The 18,393-nt window shown below is 38.8% G+C and overlaps 1 protein-coding gene across 1 annotated transcript; it reads left to right on the forward strand.

The window, feature by feature from the left end:
• Positions 1 to 261: 261 nt before the first annotated feature.
• On the forward strand, positions 262 to 18,096 carry LOC141788274 (uncharacterized). Its single transcript, XM_074667166.1, has 3 exons — positions 262 to 856; positions 8,272 to 8,439; positions 17,518 to 18,096. The coding sequence occupies exons 1-3, from the start codon at positions 307 to 309 to the stop codon at positions 17,622 to 17,624; spliced, it is 825 nt and encodes a 274-aa protein (XP_074523267.1). The 5' UTR covers positions 262 to 306; the 3' UTR covers positions 17,625 to 18,096.
• The last annotated feature ends 297 nt before the right edge of the window (positions 18,097 to 18,393 follow it).

Below are 18,393 nucleotides of genomic sequence, written 5' to 3' on the forward strand. Positions count from 1 at the left end.
TGGCGTAAACTCAGCAAATTTAACAATGGAGGTGAAAACACGGCGTTTTCTGCAGAGGAGAAGGAGTATGAGGGTGAGGGGACTGCGATGGAGTCTGGGAATGATTACAGCGGGATAGCATCGGGCGCCATGGCAACGTTCACCGAGGAAGAGGAGAATGTGGCCCGCACAGATAAGGATGCAAATGATTCTGGTTTTATGGATGCTGCCACCACTGCTCTGCCTCTGATGGCTGCGACTCAGCAACCTGAGGCGCAAAACAGCCCCGATGCTCCAGTGATAGTGACCTCCAAAGATCCAGTGACCATGATCGCTGACGCTCCAGTGACCACGATCGCTGACGCTCCAGTGACCATGATCGCTGACGCTCCAGTGACCAAGATTGCTGATGCTCCAGTGACCACGATCCCTGATACTCCGGTGACAGCAACCCCCGATGCTCCTGTGAAAACGGCCACCGATCAAAATAACTCGAGCAGCGTCAACGCCACGGAGGCTGAGGAAGGGTTTCAAAACTCAACGATTTCTCCAACCCATCCCAAAACCGACCCCAGCCTCCCAGATTCCTCCAGTAACACAAATTTCACGACAATCCTGGCTCCCGCGGTTCCTGCTTCCAAGGAATCAACAACCACAAACACATCAGAGTCCGTCAACAAGACAGTTGTAGTAAAACCAAACCCAACAAAGCTCCCAGAGGCCACCCACAAGCCTACGATGCTCTTATCAACGCCACCGTCTAACTCCTGGACGACTGGATTCATTCCTGTCACTGCAACAGTCGCTCGGACCAACGCACCTGAGGAGGGCGAGGATGCGGACAAAGCCGCAGCCTCGGGGAGCAGCTCAGACAGAGGTAAGGCTGCAGGGTCAGGTGTCACAGCTGCTCTGTGTCTTTGTAACAGCATGGTTTCACTTCTTTGTGCGCAGATATCAGGACAACACTGACATTTGTTCGCAGATCACTGCTCCTGGAAACCCGAACCCTTGACGGTCGTCTTTGCCCGTCAGTCAGACAAATATCAGTGAAGACAATTAAAGTTTTTGGCAAATTAAAGGTTAAAAAAGTAGAAAAAAAATCAAAAGGAAGTCTTCAATAAACCTTAACAATTTCAGATGTCAGATGAAAAAGCATCAGGAAAAACCTCCGTCATGTGACGATTGGTTTGATGGATGCTGGGTCAAAATGTTTGTTGTAACCACAGAGTGTATAAAACATGGACGTAGTGTCTGTGACATCACCCATCTGTTCCTGATACCATGAAACGAAGCCAATCCGTGGTCGCAGCCATGTTGGATATGACTCAGGCTTTGAGCTTCTTTTCTAACAGCTATAGGGTGTCTGTCGGTCATGTGAGCTGAGCGGTGTCTCTGATTGGACAATCAGACAATCCTAATAATTCCCACACCACAGTTAAAAAAAATTCACCCAATAGTGAAATAAGTGTTTTAGACTCAAGTTGTTTTTTAATGTTTTTAAATATGTTTTTAATGCTGTAAAAAGTCTGTCTTTCTGCAGCCAGACTCAAGCCTCTCAATGAACAGCTACTTTTAGCACTTCTGCTTCGTTTTTCTAAACCGGATGTTGCTCCTTGGTTGTAATGCTTGGTGATACAGAGTACTTTTATTTTGAAATTTTCAGCAACAGAAGTTAGAAAGGCTTTTTTGGTGTACATCTTGCGGTAGCGTATTGCATTTACCCCCCAAAAAAGAGAAAATCTCCCTGTGTTTACGACATAACTATCTCATGAAAACGTGAATCTGAAAAGTAAGGGAATTGCTGAACATCTTGAATCATCATCTCAATAAAGAACATATAAAGGAACATTTCTCCTCCCTTAACGTATGAAAATGTCTCCATCCATTTCAAATGATGTTACCATCACTGCTCACATACTTCCGTGCGTCCTTTACGTTGGCAATGCGGTTAACCAATACATCCACCATGACACTCAAAAAGGAACGACTGTGGAAGAGGTGTTGCTAATGTGGCTCTAACATAAAAGACAAAAACGAAGGCAGCGGTTGGTGAGGCTGTTAAATACATCGCCAAAGTTCCACTCAATCAGCAAGCTCCAGTCTAAAAATATAAGACAATGCGGAAGTGCTAAAACCCAAGTTAAAAAAAGCTGTTTTCAAAGCAGAATTTAACAGCCTGGTTCAAAAAACGTCTCCTGTCTGAGTCGCTAATTTTACTATCGGGGGGGGGGGGGGGGGGGGGGGGGGGGGTGAATATTTTTTGATCTCGGCCATCCAGAGGATAGTAAGATGGCAAGCTTGCCAAATCAGAGGCACAGCTCAAGTCATGTGACCACAGGCGCCCTTCATTTTCCGTTTCAAGAACAGATGGGTGACATTGGGGAGACTACGTCCAGTATTTACACACTCTATGGTTCCATCATTGTTATTTCTTATTCATTTCTCACTAAAGCTACGTATCAGGTAGTAACAGCAAAACTGCCCCCAAGGTATCCAGTAGTACTGCTCCGTTTGGTCCGTATCTGTAAGCGTCATGGAAACGTGCAGAAATACGGATGAAATGAACACAGAGCAAGGACAGAAGGCTTTATCCGTATTCGTATCTGTATCCGTATCCGTACGTGACATTGAGTATAAATGGGCCTTAACTGAAAACTAAAACATGGGGAATCCTGTTTTTACAAGATAGTCCCATAAAAACAGGAAATTAAAAAATTAAAACATTGAAGTTTTTATGAGATAGTTGTGTTGTAAAAACTGGAGATTTTTTTTGTCAAGTGTATGTAATATGCCACCGTATAATCTTGTTGCCAGGCAACATCTATGTTCTGTGTATTTGTTGAAGGCAATAAAAGTTAATGTGTGAATTAAATAGACAATCATAACTTGCTTTAGTTTGACCACTTTTAGCATTTAATTGTTTTTTTTTTTGTTTGTTTTTACATACAAATTTGTGCCTTAAATTTATTTGTCTCTTCCTGATATGTTTGATTTTTATCCATCACCGACTGGTCTGAGGCTTTCAGGTTTTAGGCAGTTCAGTCTGAAGTCTGACACATGGTGGACCTGATGCTTTTTCATCTGAGGTCTGACACCTGAGGATGTCCTAAAACCGACACCTTACAGGTGATCGATCCTCCAGGATCCTCACATTGTTTATTGACCAACATGTCAACAAAAGAGACCTCAGTTTTATCTCTCAACAGCTGCGTTACAAGCAAGAAAAAGAAAATCAAAAGATGTAGATCTCTGGATTTACTTCCCTAATGGTCTGTTCACTCTTGACACGTATTTCTGAACGGGAACGCCTTCAGAGACCTGCTTTAACTGTAACACGACACCCGTAGCCCCTCAGCATATATCCCCCTTTCTTGTTTTACTCGTTGCTTTTTGTCCGCCCTTTTCCCTGACCCACATTTGCCTGCGTCTGTTTTCCCACCGGCAGAGGACAAACAGGCCTTCTTTCAAAGGAAAAGGTTGGATTGGGTTTCAGGTGATATCGATGGAGCCGCTGTGAGCAAAGGGGTCCATTACCACCGCCCTCCCAGCAGGACAATGAAACCCTGTATTAGTGGATAAAACCCCTGAAAGAGGCGGTCAGGGACTGAGGTCAGAGAGACTCGACTGCCTGAGAGCAGGGCGTGAGAGTCCGCTGGGCCGTGGATCATCAGATTAAAGGCAGAGCACTGAAAAGGGCAGAAAATCTATCTATCTATCTATCTATCTATCTATCTATCTATCTATCTATCTATCTATCTATCTATCTGTTCTGTATAAAAGGGGAAACATAAAAGACTCTTCTTGCTAACTCACTTCCAACACGTTGGCAAAAAGCTGACGGCGTCCTGCAGAGAGCTGGCGAGAGGTTTGGATTAAAATAAAACTCACATCACACGGACAGATGTGACAGCGGGACATAACGCTAACAGATGATGACAATAAACAGAAGGACCACAGTTGTGAAACTGCAGGCAACACAGAAAGAAAAACTGCACTCGGCAGAAACCACGACAGGCTCAGCGTGTACACACCGACTGTACAAGAACACAGGAGCGCTGATAAATACGGAGTCTATAAATATGAGGCTGCTTTTCCAACATTAGTTCATAAAAAAAAAAAAATATCTACAGCCTCCAGCTGCTCGACCTCAGAGACGAGACAAAGTCAGAGCGGCTGTTGTGTAACGTATCGATCCAGACCTTGGTGGCTCATGTATTTATACCATATGATAATACTAATGCCAGCAACGTATAGCTTCACTATATATAACTGTTCTCTGGAGGTATAATCCAAACTGCAAAACCTAACTCTAACCTAGTGTTTATGTCTCATTATGAGTAAAAAGAGGCTGAACATGAGCTGCAGTCAAGGTATCAAATGACAAAACCTACCTCATTTAATAGGGGTGGTAGAAAAAAATCACAGTGACACATTTACACTCGATGAGAGGCAGTTACTTTATGTCTTCATTAAGTTTACATTTATAAATGACCTCCATCAGAGACGCTGAATTTACCATTCCTAACTGTTTAATTAACGTCAAAACTGTGACATTTTAAAATGAACATAGTGATATTTTGAATTGTAAAATATCCAATATTATTTGTATAATAAGGGTGGATATGCGTCAGTTTCATGAGTTTTTCATTCATTATGTCAATTCACAGCTTTTACTTTTAAATTCTATTGAAGTCTTTTTTCTTTTACTGAAATAGTTTCAATTAGTCATATATGTGTTTAAATTTTCTGAAAATTGGTCACATAGACTACAAAACATGGGCAAAGCAACCGCAACATCACCCGTCTGTTCCTGAAACCGTGAAATTAAAGCCAATGGACGCGGACGCAGCCACATTGGATACGACGCCAACTTTGAGCTTCCTTTCTAACAGCTACAGGGCGCCCGCCAGTCACGTGACCTACGCTGTGTCTCTGATTGGACAATCAAACAATCCTAATAACTTCTAAACCGCAGAGTTAGAAAAAAATTCACCTTCTGTACAGTGTGTGCCAATAGTGAAATCAGCATTTTAGACCCAAGCCATTTTTTGAACCAGGTTGTAAATGTGTTTTTTAATGCCCTAATAGTCTGTTTTTGTTTCTCGTTGTGTATATGACTTCGGTCTTTCTGCAGCCAGACTCAGGCAGATTCTCGATGAACAGCGACTTTTAGCACTTCAGCATAGGTTTCGTTTTTACTAGAGATAGACCGATACAGATTTGCAGTCAAAGTGCAAATATTGGTGTCAAAATTTTGAACAATACAAACTCCAACACTTAACTGCATTCAAATCCCTTTAAGCATGAGTTTATTAATCAGCTCCCAGGCTCAGCAGCATGTTTTATAAAGTTAAAATGAAAACTTAAAAAAATAAACTGCTAAAGTTTTCTACAGTAAATAAACTTTTACAAAATTTCAATGTAACTGCAATAACTGCACTGTGGGTTGGCTCTTATCGGACGTCGGACATATGCCTCAAAATGCCAAATATCAGCCCTGATAAATCGCCCCGCCGATAATGGGTCTATCCCTAATTTTTACTAACTGGATGTTGCCCCTTGGTTGGTCATCATTTGTGCGTACGTATGGTCCGAGGAGGTTCTAATTTTGTTTGAAGATTAAGAACAACTTCAAGTAAGAAATTATTGATGAATCAAAGATTTGTGCGTCAAACATCTATACACACAAATTTGTGCGTGCGCACTGTTTGCGAATGAGGCCCAACATGAGCCACAGTCACCTGTCGAGTCTAAAACGGACTCAACTAAAGATACTACAAGACAAAAATACCGCCTGACTTGCCCATAAGGCTTTCAGTGCAGAAACCGCCTACTACACACTTTGTGTGAATGTAGGATGTAGTATGCACTGTACACTAACTAGAGGTCGACCGATATGGGTTTTTTGGGGGCCGATGCCGATACCGATGCTTTCCAAATTTGGGCAGCCGATGCTGATATGCATAGCCGATTTTTCCAATTTGATATTCAGGCCGATTGTTGAATAAATATATATTTATCACATTTTTGTGAAACGCAGCAATTTCTGAGCAACTTTAAGAAATCTATTACAACAAGTCGTGTCCAGTCCTCTGAACATTTATTCAGCTTTCAAAACAATGACATATTTTGTCTGAGTAAACACACAATGTAACAGGCAGTAGTAAACATTCACACTCTTCTTAAAAGGTCAAAAAAGAAATTTAAACTTATTAATATAATTTGAACAAAAGTATGTAATGTATCCAAGTGGTTCCACAAGTTTGAGGTGCTCATCTTTTTTGTGCCTGATCAAAAATTGCGTCATTTTATACAACGGATCAAAACTCGGCTTTTTAAAAGAAAATGCGGCCGATGGCCGATAGAGACAAATGTCCAAATATCGGCCCGATATATCGGCTGGCCGATATATCGGTCTACCTCTAATACTAACTACTGCTTTTGCATGTAGTATGAAGTATGACGGTTCTGTTGGGTCTGTTTTGTAATATACTTCTCTGGTTTTCAGTTTTGGAAAATGGAGCTGCAGATGATGTTTTTTATTTTTTTTATTACCTCTATTAAAAATGTAAGAAACAAACTATAAGTAATGAAATGAAATGAATGAAATGAAAAATACTTTATTTATCCCAAAGGGACATTCAGGAAGTAGATCTCGATATTTTAGTTATTTTGTTAATCATATCTCAGCAGAAACATCATATTTGATTTCTAATCTTACACCAAAAGTTATAACATTGACTGAAAATAAATCTTATTTTTACAGCTGATGAAAAAAACACTTCCATATAATTCATGTATGGTTTAAAAAGGGGTAATTGGTCTTTTATATGGGCTTTAATGAATTTGTAAAAGTAAACACCTCTTTTATAACAAGAAGTGACAAGATTTACTGATGTTTCTTTATCATCACTTCACTTCTATATCACAGACTGTCTAGCGTTAGTGTTGTTGTATTGTAGTTGTAATGCCGAGTCATTCTAGTAGATGGCGGAAATTCACCAAAACCTGCAACCCGCATTGACTAACAACGTTAGCTCCGTGCATTGTGGGTAACAGTATGCCAGGTAGACTGGTCCGTTGCATACTGAGACATTTTCCTGAATCAGTAGGACATTCAGGGATTTTGGGGAAACTGCAGATTTAGCAAATTCTCGCTCACTACCCACTACATACTACATACTGAGTAGGCGGTTTTGAAAAGCTAATTGTCTGTTTCTGCAAGAAAGTTGTAGGAAATGACAGTCTGTACGGCTCATTCTCCAGAAAACTTCAAGACAATCCATCAAAGAACTGTTGAGCTCCATCAGACCAAAGCAATCAACCACCAAACCAACACAGAAACCATCCATTAGAGAAATAAACGCTATTGAAATAAGCTTTCTTTGTACAGTGAACAGAGATTATTTGCGCCAACATTCAGCTGGGAAACACGTCATCTCTGCTAAACCACAAAAACAATTCAGACACATCAAAAACAATAAGTCTTCCCTCTTATTCATCAAACCTTGTTAGTGAGAAGCTGCAGCTTCAGAAAACACAAACTGATGCACAGAGCATGAAAAAGGTCTTCTTGTTGAAGTTGCCTCAGGTTATTGGGTAAATTGATCCGAGCAAGTGGGTAAATTGAGCCATTTGTAGATAAAACGAGCTGCTGAATTATTTATATGAGAGTCCTGATAAAATACAGATGCAGTTTTTCTGTCAGAGGATTCTGAAAACGGTCTCTATCACAGTCCGTCTCCACTTCTCAGCGCTGATACACGGATAATAAAAAGTTCACTTAAACAAACTTTGTTGAATCACAGGAAACAGAAAGGTCAGCGTCATTAACGAGAAGCTTCTGCCACTTTTATTTTGATCGTTACAGACGCGGCATCTGCATCATCATCTTCACACCTGGCGGTGCAAAATGATTGCCTCTGTGCTTTGTTTTAACGTCTGGATAAACCGGCTCAGTTATGTGGTTCACGCGGTCAGGGCGCTCAGGTAAAGGTGGGCTGATTGAAAGAGTCGCTCATGTTTCAGCCCACACGCTCTAAAAGGATCATGATTTTTGGATGTTAATCGCGTTAATCACTGCGGTGTCAATTAAACAAATGTGTAGCGCTGACTAATTGGGATGTGTTGATGCAGAGCGCTGCCAGTGGAAACACGTTTTCCAAAGAGCATTTCAGACGTAATTATCTGACAATTAACCCTCAAAGACAGCAGCTGATATGAATAATTTGGCTGTTGACAAATTATTTATCACCGTCTCTCTCCTCCTCAACCTCTGATTCTCTAATGAAGGTTTGGCATCAGACGCGACTACTCGCAGACACTCGGCGTGGGGAGCCATACTTGGGACGGCCGTGGCTGTGATGTGTGTGGGACTGGTGGCGTACGTCATCCTGAAAAACAAACACAAGAGAGATTTCTCCCACAGGAAGCTGGTGGAGGAGTTTCCCTCTAATCCAGGTAAGTTTCTTTTTATACATTCAGCTCTAAAGTGTGTTGAAACTTTTTCTTTAGGGCAGATGAGAAGATTTTGTCTTTTTTTGTCTCTGAATGATCGGATATTTCAGTTTGTGGGGTTAGACTTTAATATCTGGTCATAACGCTGAAAGCAGAGTCAAAGACCTCGTCTGAGTGATGTCACCCACTAGTTTCCAAAGAGATATTTCAAAGAGATATGTTGTCGAATGCCATGTTTGGAATGTCTACTCAGCTTGGAGGTGGGGCAAAGGCAACAGGCTTTAAAGAGATAGATTTTTTGACATGAACCTGTATGGCATCCTCATCTGTAGTTATGTACATCAGCGCTGTCTTACCCCTGTCAGCGTCCTGTGACCCGAGATCTGGTTCGGTTTTGGTCCAGACGAAAGTAGTCCAGCAACATGGCTGGGGTCACGAAAATAAAGCATTTTTCCTCTCAAAACAAATTGTGTTCAAAAGAGTGATAAATTTGCATCACAAAACTGCAAACTGGAAAAAAGTCAGACTCCGTTATCAATTGGCACTACTTTCTGCTGCGTATCACTGCGCTGCGTGGTGCATCCAGCTGCCCGGCGCGCGTTGGCACCGTCATCACAACTTAAAAAAGTTAACGATAACATGTCTGATGACGACCCTGATGAAGATGACGTTACATTTAGCACAGAGCCAAGGGGATATCTTTATGAACCCGAATATACTGATGCTGAAATTCATCAGATGGAGTTAGAACGGGTGGAGAGAGAGAGAGACGATCACAGTCCTGTCGCTCCTGGAGCCACAGCTGGAGCCATCATCAACCCTCTGTCATCTTCTCACATACAACTGTAATATCACTCGTTTTTTTCTTTTTTTTTTTTTTAAGTTTAATGCTTTTAAACTTTTAATCTCTTAAAGGACCTTTACATGTGTATTAGTAGACCTACTTTCTGTCCAGACTTAAGCGACGCTCAGCAGGTACGAGCCGTGATCATGTCACAACCATGGATGTATTATAAGAACTGGATAGTCGTTGTGATGCAAATTTATCACTCTTTTGAACACAATTTGTTTTGAGTGGAAAAACGCTTTATTTTCGTGACCCCAGCCATGTTGCCGGACTACTTTCGTCTGGACCAAAACCGCACCAGATCTCGGGTCACAGGACGCTGACAGGGGTAAGACAGCGCTGATGTACAAAACTATAGATGAGGATGCCATACAGGTTCATGTCAACCATCCCTTTAAGCATTGAAGGAAACAGGTACAGCACACGTACCTGTCCATCAAACCATCCCCTTAAAAGGATACCATGACAACAATTTTTTTCTTGCAATGTGCAGCGCACAGTGGCCAAAGCTATTTAAAAAGCATCTTCTCCTAAATGCAACAGTTTCTGTAGTGGTACTGTAAATTAGCCTGTGTGAAGATTTTTTCCTTAAATGTTATTTTTTTTTTAGAGCATGAATTTTTTTTTTCCAAGTATTCTTTTTTTTTTTTTCTTTTTTCAAAAGTTTCACATGTTCATCAGAGTTAAAATAACATGTTTACTATAAATTATGCATGCTTAAAATGCCTGAAAAATTCCTACATTGGTTTGCAAAACATGAAAAGAAAAAATAGTCAAGGAGTTCCAAAAAACAAAGAAAAAAAAGAAACCCTTTTGAATTCATTATTACATTGCAGAGCTCAAACTGTTTTATGGTGAAGAGTCAGGCGCATGTCGTTCAATAGAGAGACCATGTCTATAAATTAAAAAAAACAAAAAAACTAACTAAAATTAAGAAACAGTAAAAAAAATAAAATAAAATGAAATGATAAAATGATAATAAAAAATTACAACAATTGAAAATTACAAAAAAAATATATTTATATTTTTCATGTCCTATGAAAAAAAAAAAAAAACTTTTGGAAAAAATCTTGATACATCATTTTTTATGCATTAGGCGGTTAAATAAGCTTCATTTTGTAAATTAGTTTTCATAGCATGGGCCTTTAATCTGTTTACATAACAGTGAAAATTGGACTTTACTGCAGAAACTAATGGAATTTTTTGACTTTCCAAACAGCCTCTAGTGGGCATTCAAGGAACTGCAGCTTTGCACTTTTTTACTAATTTCAAACTGTGCTAAAGTTTTTTTTTTTTAATGCACATTATTGATGTTGCACACAACTAGCAGCTGTTACACATCAACAGTAATTTTATTTGACTGAGATCAGAATTAGAAAGTGTGTTTTCACATAAAGTGCTACAACGGCCTTATTAGGGCTCTTTAAGTTTCTGCTTTAAAATCAAAGATAGTGCATTTTGCTGATACATGTGAAAGATAAATTATGTACAAAAGGATTATAGATCAGTTCATTTATAATACATGGGTTGGTTACTTAGTATTCTGATGTTTGATTGGTTTACACTGAGGCTGATTTGATAATATATTAATTAACTTGTCATACAGATGTATGGATGTAAGAAGTATTTTTGATAACTTATTTTAACGATCCATCTTTGGACAACACTTCATTTGAAGCTGTTTGACCAAAGAGGCTTCAACAGTCTGTGAACCTCTGACTAAAGGATGTCAGACACAGACCAGTTCTGTTTTACTGCTCATTGTGGAAGCTCTTTTATGTATTTCATCACCACACGGAGCGAACATGCAGGAAAAGATTGAGCAAGACAAAAAGAAAAAAGGATAAATTCTTCATTGGTCGGATTATTAAACGTTAACAGCGCTCTGTCCAACCAGACTGAAAAACTTTACAACTTGGACTGAGGTTTCTGTTCACAAATCAGTGTTTCAGGGTCAGGAGCTTCCATGTAACAGCTGATGATGATGATGATGAAGCCACTGACTCACCACATGACATATGAGACGCAGGAAATGAAACACAAAAGAGCAACTTACAAAGAAGAAGAATCTCACTTAAAATTCAAACAATAAAAAAAATTATCAGTTGCATCACAAACTCCTGCTCCGGAGCAACAAGAACTTCCTGTCTTCATCAGAAATGAAAAACAAATGGCGTAGCTCTCCGTCCGTGTCTTCCTGTCTCTCTGGGCTCACAGATCCATGCTGCTGTAATAAAGTGAGCCCACCATGCAAAATAGGATCATGGACTCTGACACTTTGTAATTTGCTCTCAGAGCATTTTTTTTCCTCCCACTCCCTCAGGTCAAAACTCTCTGTAAAGGTCAGGCTCAGATTACTCTCAGGTTTTTTCCAGCTCAGGTGGTCGACTGCTCTTTGGATGAGTCCGGTTACACCCATTACACGCCCCACATTCTGAAACAGTGGTGGAAAAACCCTTACCAGAGTCGAGGCCACGGTGAAAGAGTTAAGTCTTGGGGTTTGCAGTCATGCATTTAAAAAAAATGGTGGCAGACTTCTTGTGGAGCGCTTGGTTTGGCTCTGAACTGCAAACTCAGCGTGGTGAAAACAGACGGTGCAGGAAAGAGCTGCACAGCTGCACACAAACAGTATGTCAGGACTTTGTGAAATGAAATGGAAATGATCCTGCAGGAAGACAGCACAGATCTGCTCACACAGACTGGCTCTTTGAAAACCGTCTGACTTCAGGTGCTTTTTCAACCACAGGGTCCACAAACGTTGACTTCTTGGTAACACATGGTTCCTGTGGCCAAATGTTTGTCTGCATTTCCACCACAGGCCAAAGACCTGGAGGGATTATCCATAAAAAAAAAAAAAACAGTAATTGCAATACATTGCCAAACCAGTAGAGGGCAGCTTTGCTATGCTTTCCGAACACAGTGCACGGAAATGTGACGTGCAGAATCAGCATGAGGGAATGTGTTTGGCTTTTATACTTAAGACACTCCACGTGGCATCCGTTCCCAAACTGCAGGGGGCGGTATATCACAAATGCTTGTCTTCCACACTGTTAAACAACAATGTCTTTTCACAAATTCCTCTTCTCTGCTGAGTTTGGCTGCAATTTCTCACCGGGGTCCCATTGGTGCCACTCACATTTAAAATGATAGGTACCGATGCCCGGTACCTGGCAATCGGTACTGGTACTCAACAGTACCAATTTAAAGTACTTTTTTGTGTTTATGTGGCAAAAAAATATTTGTTTTAGAATGATAATACTCAACTTTTTTTCAATGTAACATATTTATCCTTTTATATATTTATTTATTTATTTATTGGTTATTAAAGAGGGCACAGCACATATTAATGAACATTTTTTTACAAATGTAAATATGCCAGATTATAGCCTTCGGCTAATTTCCATCTGCAGACCCCCTGGCAGGTGGATGGTAACAACACAAACAAGACACTGCAAACTAAATACAGAAGACAAGTAGACAGAACAGTAGACAAGTATAAAAAGAAACAGAAACATCCATGTTGCACAACCTCACATCCCACAGAGCCCACTGCACTGAGTATTATTGCACCAGTTTATATTGCACCAACATGAGCAACTTAAAAGTCACACATGCTCACATGACTGCGTTTCTCTCAGCCACAGTTTTAGGTGTTTCTTGAATAATTGCAGACTTGGGCAGTCCCTCACTGATAGGGGAAGACTGTTCCAGATCTTTGCACCCTGAACTGACAGGACAGGTTTTGGGAGAATGCTGTTCGTCTCAGTGGAAGTTCACAGTCTCCTCTGGCCGTGGCCCGGGTCACTCGTGTAGGACCACAGACAGATTTCTGCTTGATGAACTCATTCATTGCAGGAGGGGCCAAATGGTGTAAAACTTTATAAATTAAGCAGGATGATTTAAATAATTTAAAATTTGAAAAATTTAGTAAATTATATTTATCAAGTATTTGACAATGATGGTAAGAAAAGGGTTTCTTGTCTAAAATTTTCAGTGCCGTTTTGTAACATGATTCAATGGGTTTAATGACAGAGAGGCCAGTGTAGGACCAACTGGTAATACAGTACTCAATATGAGAGAGTATCATTGAGTGGAGAAATGTAAGTGCTGCTTTATCAGTCAAAGATGCTCTAATATGTTTAAAATTACGTATGTTAAAATTTATCATATATATCATATGTGTTCATGTCCAGCACAGAAAATCTCCTACTCTTCCCCTCCCTCACAGTCACAAGGATGCGTTTAGGTACCTAAACATGGTACCTTTGAAATGTACATGAATCGATACCCGGTACTTTTGACAGAATTCGTTTGGTACCTCTAAAATTACCTTATTTGCTTCCCATCCTCCCATGCTGTTTTATTTGTACTTCAGACACAAGAAGCTCTGGTTTGTCAAAGTTAGACGTTTTCAAAGGTGTGTGAAGCGGAAATTTTCTTGAAAGAACAGTGTGAAGGGGTGAGGCTGCTAAAATTACAAAACTTGTTTGCACGCAGACCATGCAGAAGCCTCAAGCATAGGGATGGGTACCTTTTACATTTGAAACGATACGATAAGGATTCCTGATACCTGGCAGTCAGTATCTGTACTCTATCAAAAAATCTTTTTTTTTTTTTTTTTTCAATTTAACGTGTTTATTCTTCACCATAACCTTACAATGCTGTGTTTATGCCCAGCATGGAAAATCTCCTACTCTTTCACTCCCTCCCAGTCACAAGGATGCATTTAGGTACCTAAACATGGTACCATTTGATTTTATGTGAATTGGTACCCGGAAATGACAGAATTCAGTCAGTACCTATGAAAGTACCTAATTCAGTACCCATCCCTAGCAAGGTTATAATAGTTTTGGATTTGTCATTATAGTTTAGTTTTAGTTAGTTTTGACATTTTTTTCCCCATTACAGTTTAGTTTTAGTTCGTTTTAGAGCGGGCATTCTAGTTTTTATTTAGTTTTGATTTTTGCAACAAGGCTTAGTTTTAGTTCAGTTTTAGTTTTTTCATACCTTAGGATTCAAAAAGGTCAGAGTAAATATTTTGTCATACTGTTTATTTTCAAGTCCAACATAGAGCTCACTGCTCAGTCAATGCTGGTACTGAACTGTTGGCTGCTGCCTTAAACACAAGAAAATAATATAAACTTAATATAAAAAATATAAGCATGAATAATACAAAATAATGTTGACATAAATTACATAAAAATAATATTATCATAAATTATAAAAAAAAAAAACACAATATAATATGAGCTTCAATAAATAAAAACTTGGACTCTGTAACGATTAAACTATAACAGATGCTCTGATTCATTTCTTCCCTACGTTCATCGCAGCACAGCGCACAGACAGTCAGTGCAGTAAACAAGCACGTCACAGTACGTCGCTATAATGGTGCCGTACGGCGCTGACAACTGCCGAAAACTGTCGTAAAATTGGTTGGGAAAATGTGTCGGATTAATTTAAATCCTAAAGGCGATTAATATTGTCAAAAACTATAACTAAGGGAATTTTCTCTATCATTTTAGTTAATTTCAGTTAGTTTTGTGAACACAAGATACAGTTTTAGTTTACGTATCGTGTTCGTTTTCTTTTCTAGTTTCTATTAGTTTGAGTTAACTGCAATGTGTTTTAAATTTTAGTTTTCGTTTTTAGTTTAGTTTTAGTTAACTATTATAACCTTGAACCTTAGTCAAGCATAAACCAAGCTTCAGATCACAATGAAGGCTATTCAGCAGAAATGACTCTACAGCACTGCAATTAGCCTGTTAGCTTAGAGGATATTTAGCCTGTGCATTTCCCACGGCTGGGTGTCTGGAGATCATGCTTCATTGCACTGCAGATGGGCTTGTTGATACTTTTAATGAAACAAACGCAGGTGACAAAGTTGTTTCAAAAAGCCAAAAATAGCTTTGAAGATTTTTCAGTTCAGCATTTATTCTGATCACAGGTAAGGTTTACAGCGCTGGTTCCAAAAGAATGCTTTCTGTGGCGTTAAAGCAGACAGGGTGAATAAAAACACGGTGGATACTCCATAAATCAGAAGAAGATCGGTTAACGTCCCCAGTTCCTGGAGGAATTACTGTGGTTGAAAAGCACCTCTATGTTCCAGATTTCACACACTGGATTTTTTAGTTTGGACATAAAAACTAACTTTGATCCAGTAATCAGCAAAAGATCCCACATCCTCTGACCTTAGAGCTTCACTGGGTGATAAAAAAACTCTTAAATACACTTTACCAGGAAAGGACAAAGGGTCTTCTCCTAAACCCCCTCACAGTTGACCAGTGGTTACCTGTTTTAGTCCGTTCGAGCCGCCTCATACACCTTGTTGAACACGTAGTCCAGCACCGAGTGTGTTTCCCTCCCGTGGCTCTCCTGACCCCAGCCTTGTGCTGCAGTTGTCATTGTGAAGTTAAGTGTTGTTAACTTCCTCGGTGTCTCCTCTTACTTTCAATCTGCCTTGTTTACTGCCAGCTCTGTTAGGTGTAGTGATTTCCTGCATTTCCCAGAAGGCCTGCAAACAGCTCCACGTAATGGGAAGAAGCCTGACTCTGTTGTACTCGCAGCTGATGAGGACAAACACTCTGGAGGATTGATGATGGCTCGGACAAGAAAAGAGCTTTGTGTGATTGATTTGGGGAAGTCTTCATGTAAAAAACAGAGAGTGCTGCAGGAAGGTGGACTGTCAGGGTGGATTTACCGTGTTGTGGGTTTGTTTGGCTGAGTATTGGTGTAAATATCCATTAATTGTTGAAATAAAGGAGGATTTCTGCTTTGGTCTGACTTTTAGATGAGACTAAACAACATATGGAAGGATTTAAGTGGTTTCGTCTTCAGAGCTGAGCGCTTTGCTATTTCATTTTTAAGATAACCATCTGTACAGTTTCAAGCAGCTGTTACAGGTTTGTTCTTATCTTTATAGACATCTAAGCCACCCTTATTAAATTTTGCTTTCTGTGCTGATAAATTTGATCAGCTGATATTTTTTTTCTCATTTTTGGTCTGTCTTGCCTTTGTTCCTCTTAGTTAATTTACCAAACAAAGCCCCTCTGAGTGTTTTTCAGCCCTCAGTTACATCTCTTACAGTCTATGACAAACTTAACCTGCATTATTTCTTCATGTGTTAACCATCAACATACATTCCAGGCTTCTTTTAACGTGATATTCCTGTTGTTTTTTATTTAAATTCACAATTTTTCAATCCAATTTTCTATTCTAACTTAATTATATATATGTTTTTTTTTTCTATTGCATTATTATTGTGGCATCTTCTTATTTATGTAATCATTTTATATTTTGATATTTTGTAACTTCTGCTTTTTTTGCAATGTCTGCAAGAGCTGCTTTTTTTTTTGCTCCTTTTGGTACAATGACAATGAAATAATTATTTTTCTCTGATAATATTATTTATCATTTATTTGTTTATTTTATATTTTTATCATGAGGCTGCTGAAATTATCTGCAACCTGCAGTTTTTTTTTAAAATCATTTTCTTTTCAGATTTTTTTAAAATTTGAATTACTTTTTGAATTTGTTGCAAAATTGTATTTTTTTTATTCTTGCAAATTCTTTAAATTTCAATTATTTTTAAATTGTTGCAATTTTTTTAAATTCTTGCACATTTTTGAAAATTAAATTATATTGAAATTGCTGCAATTTTTTTTGAAATTCTTGCAAATTTTTGAAATTTCAAAGATTTTTTTTTTAATTTAACATTTTATTTTGATTGAAAACAATGTTTTTTTCTTTTCTTTTTTGCAATTTTTTTTGAATTTTTTTAATCTTATCTAATTTAGAATAAAAAAATTGAAATTTCAATTTGTTCTGCAAATTATCTTAGATTCAGTATTTCAAATTTTGCAAGTTTTTCAAAACTTCAATGTATATGTGATTTTGGTTAAATTTGGAAATGTAAAAAAAAAAAAAATGGAAAACTTTCTGAAACTTTAGAATTTCATTTTATTTTTTTTGCAATTTGATTAAAAATAAATAAAAACCGAGCACATCAGGCGTACAGTTTTATAAAATTGAACAACTTGTCTTTTAGATAATTAATCACTGGATTTTAATTATGTATAGAGTTTTATTCACTTAATGTTTTTTATTTGTGAAGATAAAGTAGATTTTGTGGCTCCAGAATGACTTTAATCCAGCTGAGCTGAGGTAAAACGGCTCATATGAAAGTAAATGTCTCAGACCCCTGCTCTGTCTAACATCCTTTTCCTTTCCTCCAGTCCACAGACTCGACAACAACGAACCCTTGGACTTAAACTTTGGAGGCTCAGCCTATTACAACCCAGGCCTCCAAGGCGACAACATCCAAATGACCAACTTCCCCTGAAACCCCAAAAGACTCCATAAAACAAAGTGATGAACTCCCCGCGAAGAAACGCTGCCAATCCCGCTCATTGGCATTTGATGGACGACCTATAATGTGGAGTTTTGTAAATAAGACTGTCTGAAGGTGGCATTTGTGGAGGGAAATTACTGAGCAGATTGTAAAGGTCTGTTGTCAGCCACCACAAATGCCACTTATGTTAGATTATGCATTGTGCTGAGTAGATTTATTACACGGAAATAGAGGGAGGCAATCTGTCTGAACTACACCGCACCAGCCAAAATTAACTGTCAGCCATTTGTGTACGTTGCCAAAGGGAATCGAATGAAGTCTTTCTGAAGGAGGGATCTGCTCTGCAGTCGATGAAAGATGATTTCAAGTAAAACTTTTTACAGCCTCTGCTTTGGTTTCAATCATATCTGTGTGAATGGAAGAAATGTGGTTACAGACGTACAAAGACATTAACACAAAATCACATCAGACAGACAGAGGATGTTTCAGCTCATGGAAAACATTAGTTAGAGGTAACAGTGCAGCAGTTTGGTACACTGGAAAATGTCAGATGTTGATTTTACTTAAAAAAAAACTTGGGAAACTAATTGCCTTGAGGTTTCAAAGTTAAGTAGATCATTAATTTGAAGTTGTTGGAGCTGGAAAGAACTGTGTTTAGACAACTCATGGCAGTAACCTTGAGTGTAGTTAACACAAAATCCTTTGTTTGGTTAACTACAAAGTGTAACCATGAGTGAGGAGGGAAGTGGATATAAGAACC

Source organism: Halichoeres trimaculatus, unplaced genomic scaffold (assembly GCF_033239565.1).
Source record: "Halichoeres trimaculatus isolate MK-OKI-2021-1 unplaced genomic scaffold, fHalTri1.1 fHalTri1_scaffold_3, whole genome shotgun sequence".
NCBI classification, from domain to species: domain Eukaryota; kingdom Metazoa; phylum Chordata; class Actinopteri; order Labriformes; family Labridae; genus Halichoeres; species Halichoeres trimaculatus.